Source organism: Podarcis pityusensis, assembly GCF_964106645.2.
Source record: "Podarcis pityusensis genome assembly, chromosome: 11".
Lineage (NCBI taxonomy): Eukaryota > Metazoa > Chordata > Lepidosauria > Squamata > Lacertidae > Podarcis > Podarcis pityusensis.
Window position 1 is genome coordinate 60,693,489 of NC_138036.1, and position 26,430 is coordinate 60,719,918.

The following is a 26,430-nucleotide window of genomic DNA, read 5'->3' on the forward strand; positions in this document are numbered from 1 at the left end:
AGAAATAATGAGGATTTGATGCTTGGGAGCCAAGGGCCTTGTCCACATGCATATGTTGAGAAGTATCATCAAATGTTTCTGGGCAGAAAATAGGAGTAAATCATGCACTGCTCAAGTATGACCTACCTGCCCTATTTCTTTGCAGCTGTCGAAAGGAACAATTTAATGAGATTGGCTCATACAATACCTTTCACACCAGTCCAGCTCTTTGGTGAGTACCAGCTTCTCTATGAATGCACAAAGAGGGGAGTAAGCCCCACTGAAATTGGGGAGACTTACTTCTGAGTAGACAAGCATAGGAGTGCACCATTACTGGATGAAATCATACGGCATCAATATATATTACATCTTACCTCTTCATTGTGGTACCAAGAAACAACTGCTTTGTATATAAATAGTTTTAAGAAAACAAATTCAACATAGAGTATGCTGTTCTACTTGTATAAGTCAATGCGACTGTGTCCTTTCCAGATAATATTTCCAATTTATTTTGTCTTAGCTGGAGAAGAAGTGACCGTCTATAGACTGGAAGAGAGTTCCCCACTGAATCTTGATAAAAGCATGTCCACCTGGTCACAGCATGGGACAGCGGCCATGATTCAAGTGTTGTCTCGGGAGGAAATGGGTGGAGGCCTAAGGAGGGCCATGAAGGTCATTTGCACCTGGTCTGAGAATGAAGTGCTGAAGTTGGGTCAAGTCTTCATTGTGAAATCTTTCCTTCCCGAAGTAGTTCAGTCATGGCAAAAGATCTTCCATGATGGCACCGTGCTCAATCTCTGCCTTAGAGTGCGTATGACTTGGCTAGAAATCTATACTGACTCCATGTGATCGTTGAACCCCTGTGAAGAATTATTTAACAGAAGTCTTTCCTGAAGTTGAATGCCTGACTACCTGGGAGGACCCTGGTGGCATAAATGGGAAATGTCGCCATTTCTGTCCCCTTCTGTTGTACCAGAAAATGTGTTGAAATTATATTCAAACATTGCACATAAAATATATTGGACACATTAGGCTGGGACAAACAAAAAATGACAATGTAACTATAAAAGTCAATGAAACCCAGTTTGCAAGCTGCCTGCACTGCTTGGGGGGGGGGCACTGCATAGAAGGCACCCCAAGGATGTTTTAATATCTGCTGTAGGAACTGAGGAGGTCAGACAATAGGGTGCTTTGTATCTTTGATTTATGCTAGAAAACAAACCACGGTCAGGCATTCTTAGCATTTAACAGTTAAGACTGTATCTTATGTCTTAAAACTGTTTATAACTGATGTTTGTGTTCTCCATCTAAGCCACAGATAGTGGTTAGGAGTAGGATCTCTCAGCTGGAAGCCCCCAGTGCAGCTCTTTCTTCAGCCATAAAAAGACTTACTGGGTGGCCTGCAAGCTGCAGGATCTTGCCCCAAAGTGTAAATAATGGGGATGATGATAATACTGGCTGTCTTATTTCAAGAGCTGTTGTAAGAACTGTTGCAATAATGTAGCTGTAGTGACTTTTGTACTATTTTTGTTGTTGTTGAAAAACACTAAATACTATGGATTGTTGTTATTCCTAGGAAATACAGCAGCAAAGAGCTGCTCAGAAGTTGATATACACCTTCAATCAAGTGAAGCCACATACCATTCCCTACACCCCAAGGTAGGGAAGCTGTTTTCAGGCATAACATGGAAGAGGTGAAACCTATCTAGGTTCTGTATAAGATGCCTTGCTTAAGCAGATAATCAGTCAATGACGAAAGTCAGTTTTACCAGGCAGGCAAAATCCTGGTTCAAAACTAAGACAAGTATTAGACAAACAAACCAATATTTATTTTATGAATTATTTATCAAGGTAACATACAGTTTTGCCGCACTATTCCACCATAAAATAGCACTTAAGGTGGCTAACAAAATAACAGCAGCAGTGGCGTTAAAATAGAATATGGACTTTTGTCAAAGTTGTTTATGTTGCCATAACAGATATTTTCACAATTTTCTGATGGGTTGGGTAATAAACAAAGCAGTACTTGCAGCTGAGATGTGCTTCTTTAACCCTCCACTGACAGGTAGGGTCAAATGCACTCCAACAGCACGGAATATTCCACAATTTTTTGGGGATAATTTTCTACAATTCCATGTTTCAGGTTGTCCTCAAGTGTGATGAGGTGTATGGTTGTTTCAGGCGCTTCACTCCTTAACCGAGTGATCAATCAGTGCTTTTCCTCTTAGGTTGTGTGGTCAATTCTACTCCTTTTGGATTGAATGAGGAACACAAAGAAATAGAGGCATTGACCCAAGCTCATTGGGGTGAAAGGAACCCTGCAAAACTCTGTTTAAAGTTATTAGAACTCAGCAACTCTACGGATAGACCAGAACCCATTCTGTCTATTTTGTGTGAGAAAGGAGCATAGAGAGGGAAAAAATACCCCAGTTTTTCTCATAATCAGTGGTGGAGGTTTTTGGCACCCACAAAAAAAGTTCCTTGTGTGCCAGCACATAATGACTACTGGCACTCCAAATCAGGAAGTTTTGTGAGTACCCCACAAAATCTATTTACAAACTTGAATTTTATATTTTAAAAGTCCAATTAGAAGCTTCCTTGTGATCCTGCAAAACATTTTTTTCACCCTATCATTTTGCATGAAATGTACTATTCCAGCTTTTGGGATCATTAACATACCCCAGTTGTATCTGTACTTTTAACTTGGCTGGTGGTCAGACAACTCTCAATCAATGACCTTTAGATGATAATTTGTCTGTGTTCATGAAAAGGTCTTTGTAAAATGTGTTGTAGAGGGTGACCACCAGAACCTTTGGGGTGCCATGTCACTGGTTTATTTCAGAAGAATCAATACAATTGTCAGCTTCAACACTGAAGTACCAGGGTAGGATACTAGCTTTATGCTCTGCGCAATCATGTAATTTGTCCTTAGAAGACAGCACCTTGCTAATAGCTTGTGGTTAAATGTGGGATGGCTTCAGTGTAAATGGAAGCACCCCTCCACCCTCACTAGCAAGCATTCATTCATCCATCAGAGTATCAGAGCTCAGAACTCGTTCTGCCATGAAATAAAATATAGAGGCCAGGCCAGACCAGGTCACTGATGGATCAGGGCACAGTCTGAAGAGAAGTAAACTTTGGACAGCTAGACCCAAACGGCCCTTCATTATGTGGAGGTGACTGACAGCTGGTGAAGAACTAGGGAAGGCTTCTGAAAGAAAGCGGCACCTCTAGATTGAGGCGGTGGCCTGGCTAAGGCCAGACTCATCTCAGCTCTTCAGCTTTTCATAGTTCTCAGCTCAGTTTCAAAGCTGTAGCAGAAAAAGAAAACCCATTTGAGTTTATGTTTTAATTTTCTGTACCATGTAGAGGTAATATATTTAAACACCCACCTGTGCAGCTCAATTTCAGATTTCTCCATCTAGCCATACTTATTTGATGAGAGATCTCATAACTTGGTTCTGAATACTTAGAATAAAATTTTACAGTTTGTTTTACAAGCAATTTTATAGAGTATCAAGAGTAATATTGGCCTTTTCCTCATAAAAAAATCTGAACGCTTTATCAAAGTGAAAACCAGTGTTCCATTTCAGAAGAGTTTTTAACCTGGTTTTTATTAGAAGGGATGAGCCTATCTGATTTTTAAGGACTTTGACCACACTTGTTTGGAGATCTGCAACTAGACCAGTAAAGTTGCTATTTTCTATCTCACTGGATGGCTCCGGTACAGAAATAGATACTTTTGATCATGCTGTGATTGCCTTTTTGTTATAGCTTTTAGACAGGAGTGTTTTCATGACTCAAGGGAATTAAAAGGAACTTAGTTGTGCACAGGAGTTTAAAGACAAATGTGTTCCCTTTTGACTTGAAAGAAAATGTTATTTATATAAATTTATTGTTTTTGTTAAATAGTAGGGCTGTGCATTTGCCTTGGATGAGGGATGATTCTGAGGCAAGAATCTCCACCTCAGAGATATTAGGACTGCCTAGAAGTTCATGGCAAAGCAGGAAAGCTCTGAGACTTTGCCACCACTTCAGGGTCTTGGGAGGGCTTCTAGGATTAAACCCAATTCTGCCAAAAAGCCACAAAAAGGTATATAGGTGTTAGTTGATTTCCCACTTTAAGTCAATGGGAAACCCATCCAAAGCTTCAGAAAACAAGATGGGGTGACCTCTGTTCTGAGGCAAAGTTACAGGTAGTGACTGCACTTTGGCATTTGCCAGATATGCAAATTATTTTTTGTTTTCATCAAATGCACCAAAAGAACATTTGCTGCCCCTGCTCTGCTAAATCTGCCCACCCCCTCATATTTGGCAATAGTGGTGTGGCTCATGGGAAGATGTTCACCACTCAGATAACTTCCTGACTGACAATATCCTTCTTTCAGGTTCCTGGAAGTCTTCTTAATATATTGCCATTCAGCCAACCAGTGGCTTACAATAGAAAAGTACATGACTGGAGAATTCCGCAAGTACAATAACAACAATGGGGACGAGATCACGCCTAGCAATTTGCTGGAAGAAATGATGCTGGCTTTTTCTCACTGGACTTATGAGTATACTCGAGGAGAGCTCCTTGTGTTAGATTTGCAAGGTAAGTGAGAACCAAAAATACCCTGCTGTAAAACTGAGGGAGGCCATTCAACCCTTACGTACAACATAAATGAAAACAAGGACTAGAGACAGCTGTAAGCTCTTCATGCTTTGATGACAGTTTCTTTTTGTTGAAATTATGACAAGTAGTTTGGGGCCCAATTCAGTTTCCTTACTGACACCCCTTGGATTGCCACCTCATCATTTAGATGGCTTGGTCTTTTTAAAGAACTCTCTCACAGGAAGTGATAATGGAACTATTGTGCCTCCTACACTGCTTGAAAACTGATTTGGTTGCCATCCTCTTCCTCTGTCTGCTGTAGGGCAGAGCAAGATTTCCAGTAGCCACAGGGAGATGGATGAAGGGCTGCTAGGGGCAGGGCAGCATTAAAGAGAAATGTAGCCCCTTTAAGTGATAACCTCTCAGTGCTATCTTTCTTTTAGGGAAATGTGCAGTTGTGCTCTGCTGACTTCTGCAATTGGTTTTTTAAAAATTAGCAGGGTTATACAACACAAATGTTTCAGTAAATGTGGGCTGAGCTGTGCTTGGTTCACCTGCCCAAGGCACCACTGCCCTTGTGGGAAAACAGCACTTCCAAAAAGACAAATGAGTTTCATCTACAGAAGGAATAAGCACACTCACACCTATGAAGACCGCGCTCTCTTCTGTCCTTCTAACACAAAAAAGCCAGGCCTGAAGTGAACTAAGTTCTGCTTAGAGTAAACCTGTTGAAGTTGATGGACCTACATAGGTCTATTCTGTGGGTGACACTGGGTACAACCCTCACATGGAAGAAGCATTGGGGCAAGAAGCATTGGGGGGGGGGTAGCAAAATGGGCACAAATGGGCTCTACATAAAACAGAAGGGTCCATTCCACAGGCCCATCCCACACTAAACACCCAGTGCAGACGCAGGCACAGAAGTGAATAGGGACGCTCCTGTTCAAACAGCAGCTTCACATGCAAAGCAAGGCGCTGGATTGGGACTAGGGTGTTTTAAGGGAAATAGTAGACAGTTTTGAAAAGATGAACAACCACCTATAAAGCAGTAGCAATATAATTGTCTGTTATTGTGTCAAAGGAAATGTGTACTGGAAGATAAAGATTTAATTTATTTACAGTGTGCAAAAGGCCTGAATTACACCGAGACACATTTTTCAAACAAAATAAACCTTCCAGTCCCCTAACCTCATTTATTGTTATCTTCACATTCAAAATTTAAGAGTCAAGTGATTTACACTGCTGTGTGGGTGGCTTCTTTTGAAAGCTTAAGTGCATGTGAAGGTCTTTGCACAGAGCCATGGAAGACTTGTGGGGAAGTTTGTGCATATCAATAAAAGATAACAACAAACTCTGACATATTCAGTTCAGCTTTCAGAAAAGGTTTGGATTTCAATATTGTGATATTCTTAAAATTCATATTCAGGCCATGGTGCTCCAAGCATCCCTTTGTCCGTAGCACAATATAGTTGCATGCTCCTAAAAGCATAATAAGCAATTAATGTGCTGTTCAGAGAGTGAAAATCACGGCTGCCTTGGTCAGTGGGGATGGGGTGCAGAATGATGTGGTTTTCCGCATGGCTCTGTAGTATTACATATTGTAACCTGCCCTGGGACTGGCTGGTGAAGGTGGGTAATAAGTTTAAGATTAATATATTTATTTCAAAGAATTGCAGACTGCTTAACCCCAGCAAAGACAGATTTAGGGGAGCACGACCAGTTCGGCTGCACTGGGCGCAGAGACTGGGGGCCTCCTGGGGATGCCACAACTATGATTTACAGCAGAGTGCGAGAGGTGGAGGGGTGCCAAATTTTGGCATTGCACAGGACACTGCTGAAATTTGGGAGCCCAAGATCTGCCACTGTTCCTAGTAATCTCTAAGAAGTGTACCGGGGACCCAACACAATAATAGTAAAAATGAGTTAAAACTATTGTTATGTATTCAGTGGTCTGTGTTTTTGCCTGAGCTTGAGTCTGGACTATGGATTCTGAGCTCCTGTGTTCTGATTCACTACATGATGTCCAATCACAGAACATTTCAGGATTTGGGTCTCTGCCATTGGCCCTTGAACTCTGAGTTGTGATTCGCAGCTTGGAAGTTTAGACAGCCAATCATGTTGGGAGTGGGAGTGGTCTGGGCTTTCAGGAATGTATATAAGCAGTTGCTTTGCCCCTGTTTCCCAGTTATGTAGTTCAATAAAGGTTCTTGCTGTTATCGCTGTGTCTTGCCTCGTGGGAACCCACCTAACTATATTATCAGAATTCAATTAAAAAGCCTGCTGGAGGAGGAGGAGGAGGAGGAGGAAGAAGTATTCAGTAAGCACCAGACATTCAACAGTGAAGGGACCTCTGATCTCAACTAGAAGGAAGTTCCACAAAATGGGAACCACAGTACAATGCACAGAGCTCCATGTGGCTATGAGCTGCGCCACTGAATTCTTGAAAAATCTGAATCTCAGCAAGAGAAGCACCGCTGGACACAAATGTCAGCCATTAAGTGGGAATTTCACTTCTGCACCTCTCCTCAATTTTACCTACACCCAATTTCAATTTATGCCATCACAATCTAGGAAGGTTGGAATTTAGGCAAATTGTGAAGTAGGCCCAGTGAAAAATGTTTGTCATTAGCTTCTTAGATAAGCCTAGTCTTGTACTGGAGATTCTATAGATATGTGTATATATTGATATTAATATATCTATCTATCTATCTATCTATCTATCTATCTATCTATCTATCTATCATCTCCATCTGATAACAACACAGCTGCAAAATATTCATATGCACAGATGGGTTTATAAGGAACCAGGTAATTATTTTTATCCAGGATGGCAAAGTTGAATTAATCAGTAGTCTAAGTTTGAGCACACAAGATCCCCCCCCCACCCCGATCCAATAGCTGCGGTCTGTGCATGGAGATCCAAGAGCACATGTGCAGCTCTGCACTCAGCTAGCCAGCTGCAAATAAAATGTTTTAAAGTGTGTTTTAAGTGCAATGTACAATGTGACACTAGACGGATGGCGAGCCTTACAGAAAATTCAATGTAGTTTTAAAAATGCTTTTAAAAAAAGCATTTTCAAAACAGTTTTTATATGTGTGTAGATTCCACCTCTGTCTCTATAGAGACTGGTCTATTTCTTTCAGTATCACAGAAGTCTCAATGCACACCAAAGGGCATCTCTTGAACTCAATTTTTCCTGACATTGATATATAGTTCTTGCTCACATATATTTCAGGTGTCCATTTGGATCTACAAAACACTTTAGACTGATGTTGTTGTTGTGGTAGTGGTGCATTAAAATTGAAAAATAAAATAAAAATTATCTTCAAAAATGAAATGAGCATGCAACATTTGTTGTAATGTTGTTTTTTCAGTTTCTGCCCTATAAAGTGGAAGATTAGATAGCTGTAAAATGGTTGCATAAGCTACAGTCTCAAAAATGATTTTTTAAAATGCAGTTTCCTTCTAATATACTTGATAAATTTGACTTCTACAGGGGTTGGAGAGAATCTTACAGACCCATCCGTTATTAAACCTGAAGACAAGCGGTGAGTATCTAGCGTCACTTTATCATACCAAATGTGACATATTTCATGTGATTCAATTAATATTCCATATTAGCTGTGATGTGCATATGCATATTTGTCACACTGCTGACAGGGGCACTATTTGTGTTTTTGCTATCATTGCAGTTAAATGCTTGTATATTTCTAATGGACCAAATAAAATACTGTGATGCCCTGTACTTGCAACTAAGCTTAAAGGCCACTGGACAAACTTCATATAGTGCCAAATGCAGATGCTTATCTACTGGAAAACATTGGCCACAGGCTGGGTGCATGTAGTATTTATATTGAATTATCAGACCTGGTTTTCCAGTTCTACTGCAAATACAGTTGAAAGTGCTAATTTTAATATACAGTGTCTTGGAGGATCACTTAGGCCTTGCTTACCTTAGAATGCTTTCACATATATCTTCCTGAACTGAATGACAGTGCAAGACAGATTTGAAAAGTTGAATGTGGAGCTATAAGCTCCAGGAGTCATGGACACCTTTTGTTTTGAAACTAGGTATTGAATGTCTTCACATTCATGGGTCAGGCTTGCCAAAACAGGACCCCAAAACTCTTAGAGTGGTGAAACTGAGAATAGTTCCAAGAACGAAGTGGTGTCTAATCTGAGCTTCCATGACACTAGTTTAAAGGGATTATTTGTTGAGCAACTCCAGGTTATTGCCCCAAATTGTTTCTAGACTGACAAAAATGGGACAATCTTGCCTCAGGCTGACTAAGAAACGTCAGCTAGACTTGCTTGCCAAGGGCTGCGTTGGCTGGCTGGGCTTCCTCCTGTGTGGGTGGGCAGGGGGCACAGCCCAGCCCTGTGACCCTCAGTGTCCCACCCCGCCCAGTAGCGGCAGAGAGGCTTGGGCAGGCACAGTGGGTTTTCTTTGCCCTCTGTGCCCAGCTCCTGGTCCTGCCTGGGGCATGTGTGTACGCACCCCCCAAGGTGCCAGTGAAGGATGCAACGCCATTGGTGTTTTGGAAATCTACTTGTGTGACTGACTAGCCTGACATAAGGACATAGAAGCAACCAGTGCTTAGTTTTGCAAAGAAAATATATTCATGTTTAAATATCCTTGGAAGTCCTGTCTTCTGCCATTATGTGTGCAGGATGCCATGGGTTATTCAGCTGCGCAGGAAGGGCTCTCTGTACATTCTCAGGGCCGTCTCTGTATGATACTATCCCTGATTCAAAACAATAGTGGCTTTGCTCCATGTTCTGTGCTTAGGTATTCTACCATTCCTCCTATACTCTCTGCTCCACCCACCCTTCTCTGTAAGAAAGCTTTCCTGGTAGTAATTTTCCATATACGGGTTGAAGTGATTGCCCAAAGCATCAGTTAAGAAAAGCATTTGGGTAATTACACTTAAGTAAATCCATGGAGAGGAGTAATCATGTCAATCCCCTCTGCTTGTAAAAATTCAGTCGGAGATGCTAGTTTCTTTAATGCACGGTGTCTCTGAAAGTTTACAATCAGTCTGGGACTTGTCCCACAATATTTTATCCGGGGAAAAGTTCTAGTTGCAAAAGGACTCTCTAGGTTGTGCCCAAATCTTTGGTCAGAGAATTCAAAAGCTTGCATATCCCTATATTAGCAAAAGATATTTTATAAAAGATTTGAACCTTAAATACCTTCTACCTCTTTGTCCTGTTTTGCTTGTTTGCAAAATTCTCTGTCTCTGGAGACAGTGCTTATATACGGAGAAGGCAAGGGAGAATTTGCTTTTCCCCTTTGCTGTTTTAACATATAGAAATAAAATGCACTAACTATGGGCAGCATTTTATTGTACATCCTCTTATATGAGATCTAGAGGGTTAATTACGTTCTCAAGAAAAATGGTGGGTAAGTAATACTGCTATTTAATGAGCATTGATCCTAGGTGCCAAATTGCAGAAATATATTAAGTGGGGATGCAAATAAATGCAATGTATTGCTCTGTGTTTTTTATTGTGGTTATTGTAATTCTGGATGTTGCATAGAATCGCTATTACTGTATTCTGGCAACTATCTGAAATCTTCAGTCGCCAGCACTTTACTTACCTAAGAAATGTCTGTCCAGTTCGTGTGTAGATAAATCAAACAGATGAGACACTTTGTTTATCCTGGGAGAGCATTTTTAAATACAGTGCAATTCATGTGTAGTCTTCCCTTTTCTAAATAAGTATAGAATGAATTTAGTGGTTATACTTTCTTAAACTTGAGAGTAAGAAGGGTAACTGAGCAGCACAACATGTGCTGATGTTTTGTACTACAAGTTCAGGCCCATATCTCTCACAACAGATGGTTCTACTAGAGAGGGGTTTCATTGTTGTTTTGTGTAGGAGACATTTTCTTCAGCTCCATTCCAGACTACATGGTCCAGACCACACAAATACATACTGGTTGATAGCAGGTCCTGTTGATTTATATGAATAAATTGAGTCATATGCTGCAACAGAAGAAAACAAAATACATTTCAGAGTAAATAATGCTAGCAGTACCAGGCAGTGTGTGGCATATTCTCAAGGTCAAGGGACGTGGGTGGCCCTGTGCACTGAGCCTCTTGGGCTTGCCAATCAGAAAGTTGATGGTTCAAATCCACGCGAAGGGGTGAGCTCCTGTTGCTCTGTCCCAGCTCCTGCCAACCTAGCAGTTTGAAAGCTTACCAGTGCAAGTAGATAAATAGGTACCACTGTGGCAGGAAGGTAAACAGTGTTTCCGTGTGCTCTGGCACTCATTACAGTGTTCCATTGCGCCAGAAGCAGTTTAGTCATGCTGGCCACATGACCTGGAAAGCTGTCTGTGGACAAACACCGGCTCCCTTGGCCTGAAGCGAGATGAGCACCATAACCCCATAGTCACCTTTGACTGAACTTAACCATCTAGGGGTCCTTTACCTTTCCTTTACCTTATTCTCAAGATCAGCCTTAGGTCTTATTAGTTAAGTTAGTTCTCATTTTTATTCAGGAAACAACAAGAAATATGTAATCACAAACTAATGTGTGCATGTAATGTACATTTTCCATGTAATATGCATAATCTGAGGGTGGTTTTCATAAAAATCATAGCCCTGAGTAACTGCTAGGTTGTCACACTACTGAATTTTCTAAATTTTGTTGGAGAACTGCTATTTCTCAATGAAGCAGAGCAGAGGCCCTGAGTTTCACTCAGCATGGGGGGGGGGTCTGTTGTGCATGTGTGATGTCACACACGCAGCGTGCATATGTGATGTCATGTGCATTGTGATGTTGCGCAATTGTCACAGACCTCCTCAGTGCTGGTTTGGTGTATCTTGATGCTACGTAGCCCAGAGCAGCCTCCAGCCAGGCTGTGCCAGGCCGTGTGGCATTCCCCCCCGCTTGCGGGGCAGCCTCCAGCCAGGCCGCACGACATCTCCCAAGGAGGCAGAGGACAGCAGACAAAAGTAGGAGGGAGGGGGAGGGCAGGCAAGGAAGGGCTCAGCCTCCTTTGTCCCTCCATTGCTTAGCCCTGTCCCAACAGACACTGGGGGGCTGAAGATGCCTCATCCCTGTAGAGTTGGCATCTATGAAACAGAAAGAAGGTACATTGCAGACCCACTCACCTTGGCTGGATTGGTCCAGCGTTCAAGTGGTTAGATGCAGCGGCAGTGGAAGCCAATTGGTTGTCTGGGGTGGGGCCAGCCAGGGCAGGACATTCGGCAGGGCCTCCCAGGAGTCTGCCTGCTTCCTCCCACTCAGCCGCCCTACAGCTGGGGGGAGGCGGCGGATGGACCGTTTGGGCAGCGTGGAGCCTGCAGGCGCCCAAGCCACCACATCACTCCCAGGAGAGACACATGGCTTGGGCGCACTGCAGGCCCTGCGGTGAGTGCTGCCCGGCATGTTGTCACCCCCCCCTCAGTGGTGACACCTGGGGTGACCCACCCCCACCGCCCCCTTCCTCCGTCCCTGCATAGGGACCAGGTGACCCTGACAGGTAATCATTATAACTTACTCCAGAACAAATTTTGAGAAACCAAAGGATGAAGTGAGCAAGTTGATTGAGATGGAGAACAATGACACCAGGAGTTATTAGGAAAGCAGTGGCCGAGGCTGGATACACAGGTCAAAGATTACTACGTCCAAGATTTCGTTATGAAACTGTTGACTTTACAAATGTGTAATGTATTATTATTATTTTACAGTATGGATTATAGACACAGAGAGCACCATCTGTATAGATAATAATTTTGCCATGTTGTACAGGGAAATCTGTTCCTAAATACCCGTGGTCTTCTGTCAAAGTCATTCCTAGCTGTAAATCACTGTGGGAAAGCTGTAAGGAGCAGAATTGTATTTACGGCAGCAATAAAATAAGACCTGGTGCAATTTGGCAAAAAATGGAACCCAACCTTCTGGATGCCTAAAAAACAACCTCCAAGTGGGCCTCAGATTTAGTCCCTTCTTAATTTTTGGGGTATTTGATTCTTCTCTCAACTTGTTTCTACACCCACTCTCAGCCTAGAGCTGCAAACCTAAGCAAATGAGAGGTATGATTTGGTAAAAGACGTTGGTTCCCTTTTTTGTTTGCAGATATTTCGTCATATTTAATTACATCTCACTTCTTTGGTGTGTGGCGCTATTTTGTTTTGTGTTCCTTCATTTTAATTTTTTTATTCTGCCTAAAGCTGGAAGTGGCCTAGGTCTCTCTGGACCACTGAAACCGGGCGTCCCTGATCATTGTTCTTGCTGGCCAGGGCTGGGAGCAGCACACAGGCACTCAAAGGCTTGGCCAGTATTCTCTGTAAAACGGACTGCAAACACACACACACACACACACACACACACACACACACACACGAAGCATGCCCCAGAACCTTTTGCAATTTGCAGTGTTTCTGAAATGCAGAAAATTCGAAAAGCACCATAGACAGGAGAGTCTGCAGCGAAATAAGCACTCCAGCATAAGTGTGCGATGAGATAACATTCTTTTTATTGCTAAAAGAGATATAGCATAAAATAAATATCTAAATATAACAGTTTTATACTTTTCATCCCCCCCCCCATTTATAGTTAACCCTATGTTGTAAGCATCCCAGGGTGGGATATAGAAGCACTCAGATAAAAATAAAAAACCAAACAGAATACCGTATTTTTCACCCTATAGGACGCACTTTTTCCCCTCCAAAAATGAAGGGGAAATGTGTGTGCATCCTATGGGCGAATGCAGGCTTTCGCTGAAGCCTGGAGAGCCAGAGGGGTCGGTGCGCACTGACCCATCTCGCTCTCCAGGCTTCAGGAAGCTATCCTGAAGCGCGCCCCGGGCTTCGGGCAGATATCCGCAAGCCTGGGGAGACCTGCGGAAACTCCCGCTGGGCTCCCAAGGCTTGCGGATAGCAGCCTGTTCTGGGGGCTGGGGTCAGGGGAAGCTCGGGCTTCCCCCGCCCCAGCCCCGTGCCTAGGGGGGGAATTTTTTTTCTTTTTCTTTAAATTTTCTTTAACTTTTCTTTAAATTTTCTTTAAATTAAAATTAAATTAAATTTAAATTAAAATTTCTTTAAATTAAAATTTTCTTTAAATTTTCTTTATCCCCCCCCCCCAAAAAAAACTAGGTGCACCCTATGGGCCGGTGCGCCCTGTAGGGCGAAAAATACGGGTATGCATAAGAAAAGATAAAATCAACAAATTTGGTAATAAATATACACAACGTCCCATGCTACCATTTAAAAAAAGCCAGTCACAGGACTGGAACCATTCCTTAGCCATATTCCTAATGAGCCTGGCATGGTTTCCGTTTTAATATGACTTTGATATCTCTGCCAATAGTGGGTTTTGCTTCTTCACACTCAAGTGTCACAGAAGAGTAGTACTGCCTGCATTTCATCCTGAGCTCTGGGTTTTCAGTGTCTGTAACACTTTCTTCTTTACAAATTTTTGCTTGGAAGTGTTTATTTCACTCATTTTCCAAAAATATTTTTCACCCAGAACCAGTGTTCCACTTAAAAGCTGTGAAGCTGCAGCAATAAACCCAAATTATTTTGAAATTCCAGTACTTTGTTCTGTTGGAATGGGAGGCACTCCCAAAACCTCAGGAAGCGGAATTCCTTCATTTGTTAATATAGAATGAAGATTCCACGAAATGGAAATAAGTACACATGTACCTGCTGCCAACTCCATCATTGCTCCAATTGAAAAGAACGTAGCAATGAAATTGTCATGTTTTCCTGGTTTAAAGATGTTATATAGCGCAAAGGCCATACAAAGAACGGTCACCACATTGGCAACTGAGGCCAAATGCATGAAGTCCTGGTAGGGACACTTCATCGTTTAACGGTATGCATATAATGCTAGTTTTCTTCATTGTAATTCTTCGCACGGAACAGGCGCCCCAGATCCCAATGCCCACAATGCCCTGTTGGTTGCTGCCCATGATGTTCTCTACCTGCCACACTCTCCATTCAAGGTTGGCAGATGTGGAACAGATGCTCATTAGGCAGCCCATAACAGCCAGGACAAAGGCACCTAGTTGCACGCAGGATACCCTGCACAACAGCCAGACTGGGAAGGAGCCATAATGCGCCTGGGGTGGAACTTCTGCTTTGGTACTGGGAAAGCTGGCGATAGAAGGCATGCTGGAGAAAAAACACAGACAAAAGATACCGTTAGATACTTAGGTGCAGTATCATATGGACATCTCCTAAAGTTTGAGCAAATAGTGATGTGCAGCTAAAACAATGCCATCATTCTAGGGCAAATTCTGCATTTCCCATCTTGAGACGTAGGAATGGAAAAGTCTGCTGTACCTGCAATCGTAAGTGCCAGGAATCAGATTTCCCCAGGGGTGAAGAAATTGCACAACCGCACAACCCCTTTTGTTCTATGGACACCCTCCATGCAGATAATTGGGCTCTTGTCTTGTCCACTCCTCTGCATTTCTCTGCTCCCCTCCCTTCCCTCTCCATTGTTAAAATGTCAGGCATGATCCCACCAAAGTTATGCATTTTACCCTTGAAAGAAAGTTTGGTGCAACAGACCAATACAGCTACTGTTCAGGAGAGAATCCTTTCTGACTTTAGACCTCTCTCTCTCTCTCTCTCTCTCTCTCTCTCTCTCTCTCTCTCTCCCACACCCACACCCACACCCACACCCACACAATGTGAAAAGCCTACCAAGTGGCTCTCAGACAGGGCAAAAGGAAATTTTAAAAAGTCAGTTTGTTCCTATCTCAGAAAACACCGATATGATGTTGGGGAACTGAGGAGCGCTGCATATATGCACCTACGTGAAATCAGTTCCTCAACCAGTCTTTTTTCCAGGGCAAGGGCTTTTTTCAGGTCTTTCTCTTCCAGTGTCTGACCTAAGAGAAGACCTGAGAAGAGTGAAGCTGGTCTGAGCTGGTCACTGGAGCAACTGCTCCTTGGAGTTCTGAGGCAGTTTAGAATCCAGCTTGCTTTGAACGCTCGGAAGAACACAATCATAACTCCAGGGTCCTGGTCGTTTGGAATATTTGGCAACTGCTTGGAGGCAGCATGCGTTCAAATACCAGTGTGACTCTGCAACTTTTAAAAGATACTTTTTTGTTAGATGTAAGCTTAGATTGGATGCAAAATGTGGAAATAAACACCCCAGCTGCCAGTTCCAAAGGAATGAGCAAGCAAGATTTGAAATAAACAAATACACAAATAAACAAATATTTAGTTGTTTCCATTGGGTTTGAACACCACTTTGAAATACAGCAACTTTATTCAGTAGCACTGGTGGATCTGACTAGTCCAGTATACCTTTTCTAAAAATGAAAAGCTTTATAAAAACTCTAAGGGGGCAGGCCAGTATTATCTCCATATTACAGTCTGGCAGAGGTGTGGAGACATCTCGTACTGTGAAATAATTTCTTGCTTAAGTTAGGGCCACTTTGTAAATTCATGATGACGGGGATCTTTGAATCAGAGGTTTCCCAGCTCATTGGTTGCTTTCCTGGTCACCCAAATATCAACTCTCCCTACAGTCACTGTGTTGGTTCCCAGGTAGATGACTCTCTTGAGATTCGCTGATCTTCATGTGCTAAGGACTCATAATATTTGTTTGTAGATTTATCAGTCTTCTACAGAGGCTTTTTCTGAACATACTCGTGGGCATTCCTTCCCTTATAAAATGTGGGACTGAAAATATCCAACAATCCCAATCTTGTTCCAAACGTGGCTGGTGTTAGGTGGTGCTTATTTCCTAACTAAAGTTGTGTGTGCTTTGCTGTGGTTGCTTTGGAAGGAAAGCCCCCTCATTCTGCAACAAGGACAGAATAAAGAACTGCTTAGTTGGAGATGACTAAGCCCAGTGCCACCAACAGAGGCGGAGCAAGCTGATAGGGTGCCTGGGGCAGCACGTGTGCCCTGCGCCCCAAGAACAGGGCCAGCTGCCCGCTGGGGCAGGGCCAGCCAGGGCAGGATGCTCTGCGGTGCCTCCGAGGTTTCTGACTGCCTCCTCCCACTCAGCCTCCCTACAGCTGGGGGGGAGGCAGCGGGTGGACTGTTTGGGGCAGTGTGGAGCCTGTGGGCACCCAAGCCACCGTGTCAGTCCCAGGAGAGACGTGTGGCTTGGGTGCGTTGCAGGCCCTGCAGTGAGTGCTGCCCAGCATTTTGTCACCCCCCTCAGTGGTGACACCCGAGGTGACCTGCCCCCACCGCACCCCCTTCCTCCGCCCTGGTTTAATGGTGGGAAAGCCTGCCAATAAAAGCAGCCGGCCTGGGAGATCTGAGCCAGCCATGACAGGCGGCAACCTGTAACTGGGTAAGCAGCCATTATATATCTATATCAGGGTGGGGAACCTGTGACCCCCCCCCCACATGTTGCTGGGCTCCAATTCCCATCTCCCCATCCAGCATAGCTAATCCTAGGGATGCCAGAATTTGCAATCTAGCAGCATCTGGGGAGTAAAGTCTCTCATTTTGAAGCTTTTTAATTTAAACAAACTGCTGTCATACCACTGCTTTGCTTTGCAGTATTTTGGGAAATAGATAAAAACATGAGCTAAAAATTCATTTGTACTGTTGTTTTTTCCAGATCTAGAGGGATGGTATTTGGACCAGCAAACCTTGGAGAAGAAGCAATCAAAAACTTCATTTCAAAGCATTGCTGCAACTCTTGTTGTAGGAAACTCAGACTTCCCGGTAAGCAATAGAAAAGCTCTGCATTTTGCTAGCTCCAGGCGCCATGAAGGTGGTGGAGCCAAAGCATGGTGAAATTGCAATAAACACAGTACAACCACTTTGGATTTAAACAGGCCATGATTTCATTGATTAGAAATGTCAACAAGTTATGGTGTAGGCACTGAGTGTGAATCCTGGATCAACCAACCCACCTGCTGGTTGATTATTTTGCAAGGTTAACCAAGGTTACATCTCGCCCTGTGATACACACCAAATCAGGGCAACACAGGCCGATATCACCATGGTGGAGCTATGGTGGCCATTACAGAAACAAACAGTCTGGAGAACAGCTGTCTCTGAGTCTAGGATGGATGGCGAATTATGCTCATCTGTTGCCTAAATTCTAGCCTCTTCCTAGCTTCTGATCTCCTAGTTCTCAGACCCTGTGCCTGCAAGCACTTTTCACATGCTTGGAGATGGGAAAAGGCAATAATAATGGCTGTGATTGCACTTCCATATGCTCACTATGGCTTGCTTGACATGTCACATTCAAACATAGTTTATTTTAAAGTTGTCTCGTAAGGCAGTGTGCACCAAGCTTGAGCATGCTGCTCAAAAGCTCCCAACTCTCTCTGCTCCTTCCTAGCACTTTGTCCTGCAGGGAGGGAACAAACTAGAGGCTGACTTCACATTATGTGTGAACCAGCAGGCAGTTGTTTCGGCCAAACAAACCACAGTCAGAAAGTCAAGGTTTGTTCTCAGCTTCCAATCGGGTTTGCTTGGGAGAAACTGGGTTTTTGTCTAAAAGAGGAAAGTATGGAGATGCAGTAATTGCTTAGCAAGATGGGGCAACCAACCCAAGAACTCAACTCACTTTTTATCTTTGTGATCACTGAGCATAATCCATAAACATCTGTTGATTTTTATACAAGATGACATTTGTTAATGATTGCAAACAAATGTCAAATACTTCTTGAACAGATACCACAGGGTATCTTATAAATCTATGTTCATAAGGATTTTACAAATTATTTTTTTCTTAAGCTGGTCCATCAGCCATTACCCCATTACTTTGCTACCCACAACTTGGTCAGCCCAACTCTCCACTCGTCTCTATTGCCCTTCTGAATCCTCTACCTCTTATTCTGTTTCTTGGGCGCATCAGGAGTTCACAATAAAGCCCATGCCTGATGAGGGGTCAGTTTGAGCCCAGGTACACAGCAGAAAGCACAGAAGGTTTAAAAGCAGAAAAGTTATTACGTTTGCTGAGTGATTCAATTCACTTCCCTTTCACTTCTTTGAAACCAGGACTTGTGTAGTGGGACTTGGGAAAGACAATAATATAAATGTGGTTTCTTTCCTGTTCTCTACCATGTAATGGATCGATTTAACACTTTGTATATGCTAAGGAATTATGATCAGAGTTTTCACTGTTTTCTCCACAGATCTGAAAAGGAACGACTACACACCTGGGAGGTTCAATCCAGCTTTTGAAGCTGAAACGGAAGCAATGGCAGCAGCAGGAGATGAGGCTCTTAACAATAGCGATGATGAGCCTTTGGAATATTGCACTCGATTGTGATGTAAGGGCTTGGCAGGCAGGGCCTTGCCTTTTGAGCATCTGAATGATGCCCATTATTGAATTTGCCTCGAGGGACAAACAATAGGTGCTCAGATATGCCCATTGTCCATACATTTATACGCCAAGGAAATGAAAGCCATTTACATGCATGCCAGTGTGTGAACAAATATCCTATTGAAAATGGAACCTCTTTAGATACTGACTTCAGGGCACTTCTGTTTATAGATTGTGCCAAAATTATCCATTAAAGTCAATGGAATTGTTGAGATTTATTCAATTTATTTATGTTTTAGAAATGTTGCTGATAATAACAGTTTGGAGGAGAATGATGAGAAAATGAGTGGAAGAGATTTGAAAAATGGAAATTTCCCTGGAAGGAACTGCTTGATTTTCTCTCCCCTCCCCAACTGAGAACTTTTATTTCTGGTGGAAACACTGCAAATCCCCAAAGCCATGCAGGTTCCCCCAGCTGTCTAACTTCTGCTGCACACACAGAGAGATTTTGTGAGCACTACCTTGTGCTTGAGTACTGTAAAGTAGTAGCTACAAAACTATGGATATCTTTGAGGGAAGATATCTTAATATCTTACATTTCCCACCAGAAATTCCCATGGTCAGGAATTTCTCATCTACTTTCTATGCTATGCCTATGAACCCCCTGTGAGGATTACCTCTTCTGCAAATGGTCTGACCTCCTTCCTCTGAATATTTCTCAAGCAGGGCTGTGCTTACCAGGTGCTTTCTTCCTCCAACATTTTATAAGGACACAAACACTTTGGGATGGAGCTTCACTTGAATGGGACAGAATGAATAAGGGAGCTGGAAATGAAAAGCTGAGCTGGAAAGGATGCAGTACCGGCATATCTCTCTCTCTCTCTCTCTCTCTCTCTCTCTCTCTCTCTCTCTCTCTCTCTCTCTCATACTCATACAGTACTGGCACCTATTTTTCTAGAAAAAAAGCACTGGTCACTATCAAGCGTGGAAGCAATAATATTGTGTTGCAGAATACAAGCCAATTTCTCTATATTCATCACAATACAAATTGCACTTCACTTTAAAGGAAGAATAAGGATGACCACAAACCTGTTAGCAGTACAGCAAGTAAATCTCATAGGAGAGAGTTACTATCTTAGGGATCTATTATCTTAGGGTTCCTCATCACAGCTGCTTTTTGTAGAATGCTTCCACACCTCACAATTTAAGATGTACAGTGGTACCTCGGGTTACATATGCTTCAGGTTACATACGCTTCAGGTTACAGACTCCGCTAACCCAGAAATAGTGCTTCAGGTTAAGAACTTTGCTTCAGGATGAGAACAGAAATTGTGCGGCGGCGGCAGCGGGAGACCCCATTAGCTAAAGTGGTGCTTCAGGTTAAGAACAGTTTCAGGTTAAAAACGGACCTCCAGAACGAATTAAGTACTTAACGCAAGGTACCACAGTATCAGTACTCTGAAACAGAGTGTAATCACCCACAATCCACACATTGAGGCAAAGACAATCAGATATGCAGCTAAATCTTGCTTCAGTACTGATGAGGAGACAACACCCTACACATTACCGGTGGGCAGTAGGCTAACTTAGATGCCCCAGGGCTGGTGGCCCCCAGTTTCTGGCTCCTGAGACAAACCTCAGCCTGCCCCTGCAGGGCCAGGCAATGCAGTTTCTCACTGGGTATAATAGTAGTAGAGAAGGGTTTCTGCCAAAATTCTCACTGTGTTGCAACCACTGCTACATTGCGCCCCAGGAAAGGCTATTTGCACCCCAAAATATATTTTTGCGCTAATGTCAAGTTTTAAAAATTGTAGAAAAAAATGAAAAGCACAAAACTTGAAAGCGCTAAATTTATTTTAAATTGCAACAATTTTTGATTATCGTTCTCAAATCCAAAAGAAAATGTTTTGTCATTAAAGCATCAAATATACTACCAAGATGATATCTCAGTGGTTTCAAAGCATCAATTCGACTGTCCCATCTTGTTTTGCTTTATGGCTTAGCAGCTGTGCCTAAGTCTGATGCATAGTTAGTTAGTACTGTCCCTTTCTGAGGTCTGTGCCCTAAGCAGATGTCTAGCTGCCTAAGGGCAGCACTGGCCCTGGTACAGAAATAACTCTTCCATTGGGCTTACTACTAGTAATGGGCAATTGTTAATTGTTAACTATTAATGGGCCAAGTGTCTGAAATGAGAATTGCAGTGGGGACTGGAATCTTCCCCCACCCCGGCTCTAGGATAACTGGCAAAATAATTGAGAAAAACATTTCTTGAGGTTAACATTTCACTGGAACTAGCACCATCTGTCTGTGTACTTGCTTCTGCACATTCATGAAGCCTGATCAGTCTGTATATTTATAAATAAATACATTATTACAAGTCTACCACAACATTCTAATTCTCTGTCCTCCAATGGAAACTTCTTCTAAACATCAAATCCCTTGGGAAATGTAACATGTAAAATGAATATTATAAGAGCTCTGCTCCATCGTTAATGAGGGGATCCTATTTTGTACACTTCTCACATGGCATTTGCAAGGTGGATTTGCCCAAGTGCCATTTTACGGATCCTCTTCACAATGTCTTGGACTATAATAACAATCCAAATAAACGTGTTGGGTTTTGAGCTCGTGACTGAGACATGAACAATCAGTGCCGTTTTGCATAACAAATGTGGATAGAATAAATACATGAATATGTGACTGACTTTTTTTAAAAAATACAGGGATAAAAGATGGTTCCAGAAAGTGACAATATTTAAAACAAGATAAAAACAGCATGCAAACTGAAATCTGACATGCAGCAGCATGAAATTGAGTGTAAGGACTCTGTAAGTGTACAGTATGCATTGTTGCCCTTCAGCAACTGACATAATCTTTGCAAGGTTTCTGAGAGAGGTCCTTCCCAGTCCCAGCTAAAGATGCCAGGATTGAATGTGGGCATTCTGAAGCAAAGCATATGTGCTGTCACTGAGGTGCAGGAGATAAAATGCACGTTGTGGCGATCACACAGGGCCCCCGGACGTTTCACAGTCTACTGACCCTGTGCCACCACTGCGGTTGCTTTCTTCGCTGCCACCATCCTGCTTCTCACGGGGACACACGGAGTCCAGACAGTTGTTAACATAAACAAATAATCAAGTTTATTTTTAAGTGCAGGAACAAGCGTATGGTTTCGGTTTATTTTTCTCTTGTCAGTTTCTTAAATCTTAGTTCCTACAACTTCAAACTGAATTATTCCCAACTATCTATCTAACTCCCTAACAATTCCACTCACTCTCTCACAATACAACTCAACCAACCCACTGCGTATTCCTTCTCCAACACCCAAGCCTCAACTCCCAACTGACAAAACTCAACTCCCAACTCCCAGACCTCAACTGTCTTTTCAAAACCTCCCACTCTATCTTTTACTCCCCCCTCGCATTCTCACTGGCCAATCACATCACACCCATTTTTAACTCTTTCCTTGATGCATCCTAGGGGCAAACGCCACACACGTATTCAGGGTTGGTCGTGAAATTTTGCTGCCTGAGGAAAAGGCCAAGACGGCTGTTTGCTTTCACTACCAGCCCCATTCTACATGCAGAAGCTGAGTGGATGGTCAGCTGAATCCTGCTTCATTAGAGTCGTACCTCGGCTCCCGAATGCCTTGGGAGTTGAACGTTTTGGCTCCCGAATGATCGAAAACCAGAAGTGAGTGTTCTGGTTTTCGATTGTTTTTTCCGGAAGCTGAACATCTGATGGGACTTCTGCTGCTTCCAATTGGCTGCAGGAGCTTCCTGCAGCCAATCAAAAGCCGCACTTTGGAAGTTGAACGTTTTGGAAGTCAAACGGACTTCTGGAGCAGATTCTGTTCAGTTTCCCCGGTACGACTGTACTAGCAACATGAGGACAGCAGGATCGCTTAGGGGACACAGGCTGTGTGTCGCACACCACAAGGCCTTGCAAAACCTTGCCTTCCCCACCCCAGCATTTGCTGCCTGAGATGGCTGCCTCACTCAGCCTAATGGTAGAGCTGGCCAAGGCGGCAAGGGAGTATAAGTTATTCTTTTAAAACAGAACCATACACATAATAGCTTTTATTACGTTTTGTTGAATGGGTAAACAAATTGCAGTATGTGCAGCACTAAATAGCACTGTCCACATTTACTCTTCTTCCATACTCTTGATGTATGCATAATGGTGGGAGGCAGGTATAAATCCTCCATGGGTGTTCCAAACAGAATGGGAGGATGGACTAAAACACATAGAAATATACACATCTACAAACCATATTTACATTTAACACTTGGAGCTGAGGGCTAGTAAGCCAGTGCATGATCCTGCCTCATAAACTGTGAGGGGGAAAGTCCTAAACATCTCTCATGTTTGGCTTGGAAAGAAAACTTGTATTTCTCTATTGTCTTAATGGGGGAAAACATCCACTATATCAACTGAAATGAATGCTAATTTCAACAGGAAATCTGTTCTGTTTGTTGTTTTTTTCTTTATATATTTTTAAAGGACAAAATCAAGACACTTCCAAGATAACAGGGTCATCAATAATTATTTTTTAAAGCCCCCCTGTATTATAGAAAAAGAAACCTTTTCGTTGGTGACTGTCAGCACTTTTCTCTTTTCAAACATTTGTTATTGCCTTAAGGGCTTTTTTTTATATTTTCTCTGCTTTACTGGTTCTCTCCTGAATTCATTTCAATCCCCTAATTTAAAGGAGCCCTCACAGGGAAGAAAAGCCTCAAACAAAGAACAAAAGTATTTTTTTATTCAATATTTGAACAGTGTGTAATGGTTGTGCTGGAAAAGAAAAAAAGAGGGAGCCATTACTTTGCCTACTTGACATTAATTGCGTTTGCATCTCTCCCCCCCCCCCCCAAGCATACAGAAATAAATGAGTGTTCCCCAAGAACAGGTTGTGTGGAAATATGACAACCCTTATAGAAATTTTAAAAAGTAAATTGCATACACAAAAACCTAGAAGAAACAGATCAGGACTGGGGTGCCTGAACAGAATGAATTTTTAAATGTCCTTTGTTTGAAGGATTTAAGCAGGAATGCTGAAACCACCTATTTCCCAGGTATATAACGGGATACGCTTGGTGCTGGTTCCCATCAGGCTTGTCAGCCTGCTCCATAGAACTGGCAGCAAGGAGAGAAAAGGGGACTTTGAGAGTCTCTCTCTCTCTCTCTCTCTCTCTCTCTCTCTCTCTCTCTCTCGCCTTTGTGATGAACCCTCCCCCCTCCAACCACAACGTCTCTGAGCTACTCCAATGTGCTGCTACCCTTATAATTTTGACTGGACACCCCAAATATATTGCAAGGCCAGCCCAAGACATTTTGCTGTGTGAAGTGAAGGACAACATGGTGTCCCTTCTTCTACATACATTTGACTGGACACTGGTAATGAAATAATAATAATAATAATAATAATAATAAATTTTATTTATATCCGCCCTCCCCAGCCAAAGCCAGGCTCAGGGCGGCCAACAACAAACAAATAATCAAACAATCAAATAATCCAACATTCTAAAACATTTCATTATAAAAATTAATTAAAATCAAATTAATGGCAACCGTTAAGCAAAGTTCTGTGCAGGTTGCCAGAGGAGGGAGTCAGGCTGTGCCCTGACCAAAGGCCTGGTGGAACAACTCTGTCTTGCAGGCCTTGCGGAAAGATGTCAGGTCCCGCAGGGCCCTAGTCTCTTGTGACAGAGCGTTCCACCAGATTGGAGCCGCAGCCGAGAAAGCCCTGGCTCTAGTTGAGGCCAGCCTAACCTCTCTGTGGCCTGGGACCTTCAGGATGTTTTTATTTGCAGACCGTAGGTTCCTCTGTGGGGCATACCAGGAGAGGCGGTCCTGTAGGTACGAGGGTCCTAGGCCGTATAGGGCTTTAAAGGTTAAAACCAGCACCTTAAACCTGATCCTGTACTCCACCGGGAGCCAGTGCAGCTGGTATAGTACCGGATGAATGTGATCTCGCAGCGAAGACCCCATAAGGAGTCTTGCCGCTGCATTCTGCACCCGCTGGAGTTTCTGGGTCAGTCTCAAGGGCAGCCCCACGTAGAGCGAGTTACAATAATCCAGTCTGGAGGTGACCGTCGCGTGGATCACAGTGGCTAGGTCAGGGCGAGAGAGATAAGGGGCCAACTGCTTAGCTTGGCGGAGATGAAAAAATGCCGCCTTTGTTATAGCTGTAATCTGCGCCTCCATAGAGAGGGAGGTATCGAAGATTACACCCAAACTCTTAACGGACGGTGCTGGCACTAATTGCACCCCCGCAAGAGATGGGAGTTGCCCCCTCAATCCCATATCGTACCGTCCCAGCCAGAGGACCTCTGTCTTCAAAGGATTTAACTTCAACCGGCTTCCACATAACCATCCAGCCACAGCTTCCAAACATCTGGTCAGTGTGTCTGGGGCCGAGTCAGGATGGCCATCCATCAACAGATAGAGTTGGGTGTCATCGGCATACTGATGGCAACCCAGCCCAAAACTCCGGACAAGCTGGGCGAGTGGGCGCATAAAGATGTTAAAAAGCATCGGGGAGAGTATCGCACCCTGAGGCACTCCATACACCAAGGAGTGGCGCGATGACAATTCCCCCCCAAGCGCCACCCTCTGTCCCCGACCAGAGAGAAACCAGCGCAGCCATTGAAGGACTGTGCCCTGGATCCCTACGTTGGCAAGGCGGTGGTCCAGGAGTTTGTGATCGACCATGTCGAAGGCTGCTGACAGGTCTAGAAGAATCAGCAGCCCCGACCCGCCTCGATCCAGCTGCCTGCGGAGATCATCTGTTAGGGCGACCAGAGCCGTCTCGGTCCCATGACCAGCGTGGAAGCCGGACTGGAATGGATCCAGAGCCGATGTTTCATCCAGAAACCTACCAAGCTGTTCAGCAACCGCTCTCTCAATCACCTTACCCAGGAATGGAAGATTCGAAACCGGGCGGTAATTGGATAGATCTAAGGGATCTAATGATGTTTTCTTTAAGAGCGGGCGCACCACTGCCTCCTTCAATTCCCCTGGAAATATCCCGGTGCCAAGGGACAAATTGATGATATCTCCCAGGGGGGCCCGCACCTCGTCTGGACACGCTCTAATCAGCCAAGACGGGCACGGGTCAAGAGGACAGGTGTGGGCTTTCCAGCTCGGAGGAGTCTGTCCACATCGGCTGGGGATATCCGGTCAAAGTGGTCCAATACTGGACCCGAGGACAGTCGAGGGGCCTCCAGTTCCTTTATTGTATCCAAATTGGCAGGGAGGTCATGGCGGAGCAACAGGACCTTCTCCGCAAAAAAGCTCGCAAATGCCTCACAGCTGTGTGTCAAATTGTTATTTAAATTTGGCTGTTCTTCAAGGGACGTTAAAGACCTAATTATACTAAATAATTGCGCCGGGCGAGAGCTAGCGGATGCAATGGAGGCCGAGAAGTAAGACTTCTTAGCGGCCTTCACCGCCATCTCATAGGTTTTCATAAAAGCCCTATAAGATGTTCTTGAGGCTCCGTCACGGGCACCCCGCCATCCTCGCTCTAGCCGTCTGAGGTCCCGCTTCATTTTCCGAAGCTCCTCGGTAAACCAGGGAGCCCGGTTTCTGCGGAGTCGCAGAGGGCGCTTAGGTGCGATCTCATCTATGGCTGCCA

At 43.6% G+C, this 26,430-nt stretch overlaps 1 protein-coding gene across 4 annotated transcripts in view; it reads left to right on the forward strand.

Annotated features, from left to right (window-relative positions):
- The window catches only part of TRPM6 (transient receptor potential cation channel subfamily M member 6), an 80,346-nt gene extending 61,285 nt beyond the window's left edge, over positions 1-19,061 (forward strand). For all 4 annotated transcript variants that reach the window (XM_080972202.1, XM_080972201.1, XM_080972200.1 and 1 more), the window contains 7 exons: positions 146-211; positions 500-786; positions 1,556-1,638; positions 4,368-4,573; positions 8,071-8,122; positions 17,130-17,236; positions 18,661-19,061. In XM_080972202.1, coding sequence (XP_080828328.1) covers positions 146-211; positions 500-786; positions 1,556-1,638; positions 4,368-4,573; positions 8,071-8,122; positions 17,130-17,236; positions 18,661-18,797 — 938 coding nt within the window. In that variant the 3' untranslated portion in view covers positions 18,798-19,061. The remainder of the gene's footprint in view (positions 1-145; positions 212-499; positions 787-1,555; positions 1,639-4,367; positions 4,574-8,070; positions 8,123-17,129; positions 17,237-18,660) is intronic.
- Positions 19,062-26,430: the final 7,369 nt, after the last annotated feature.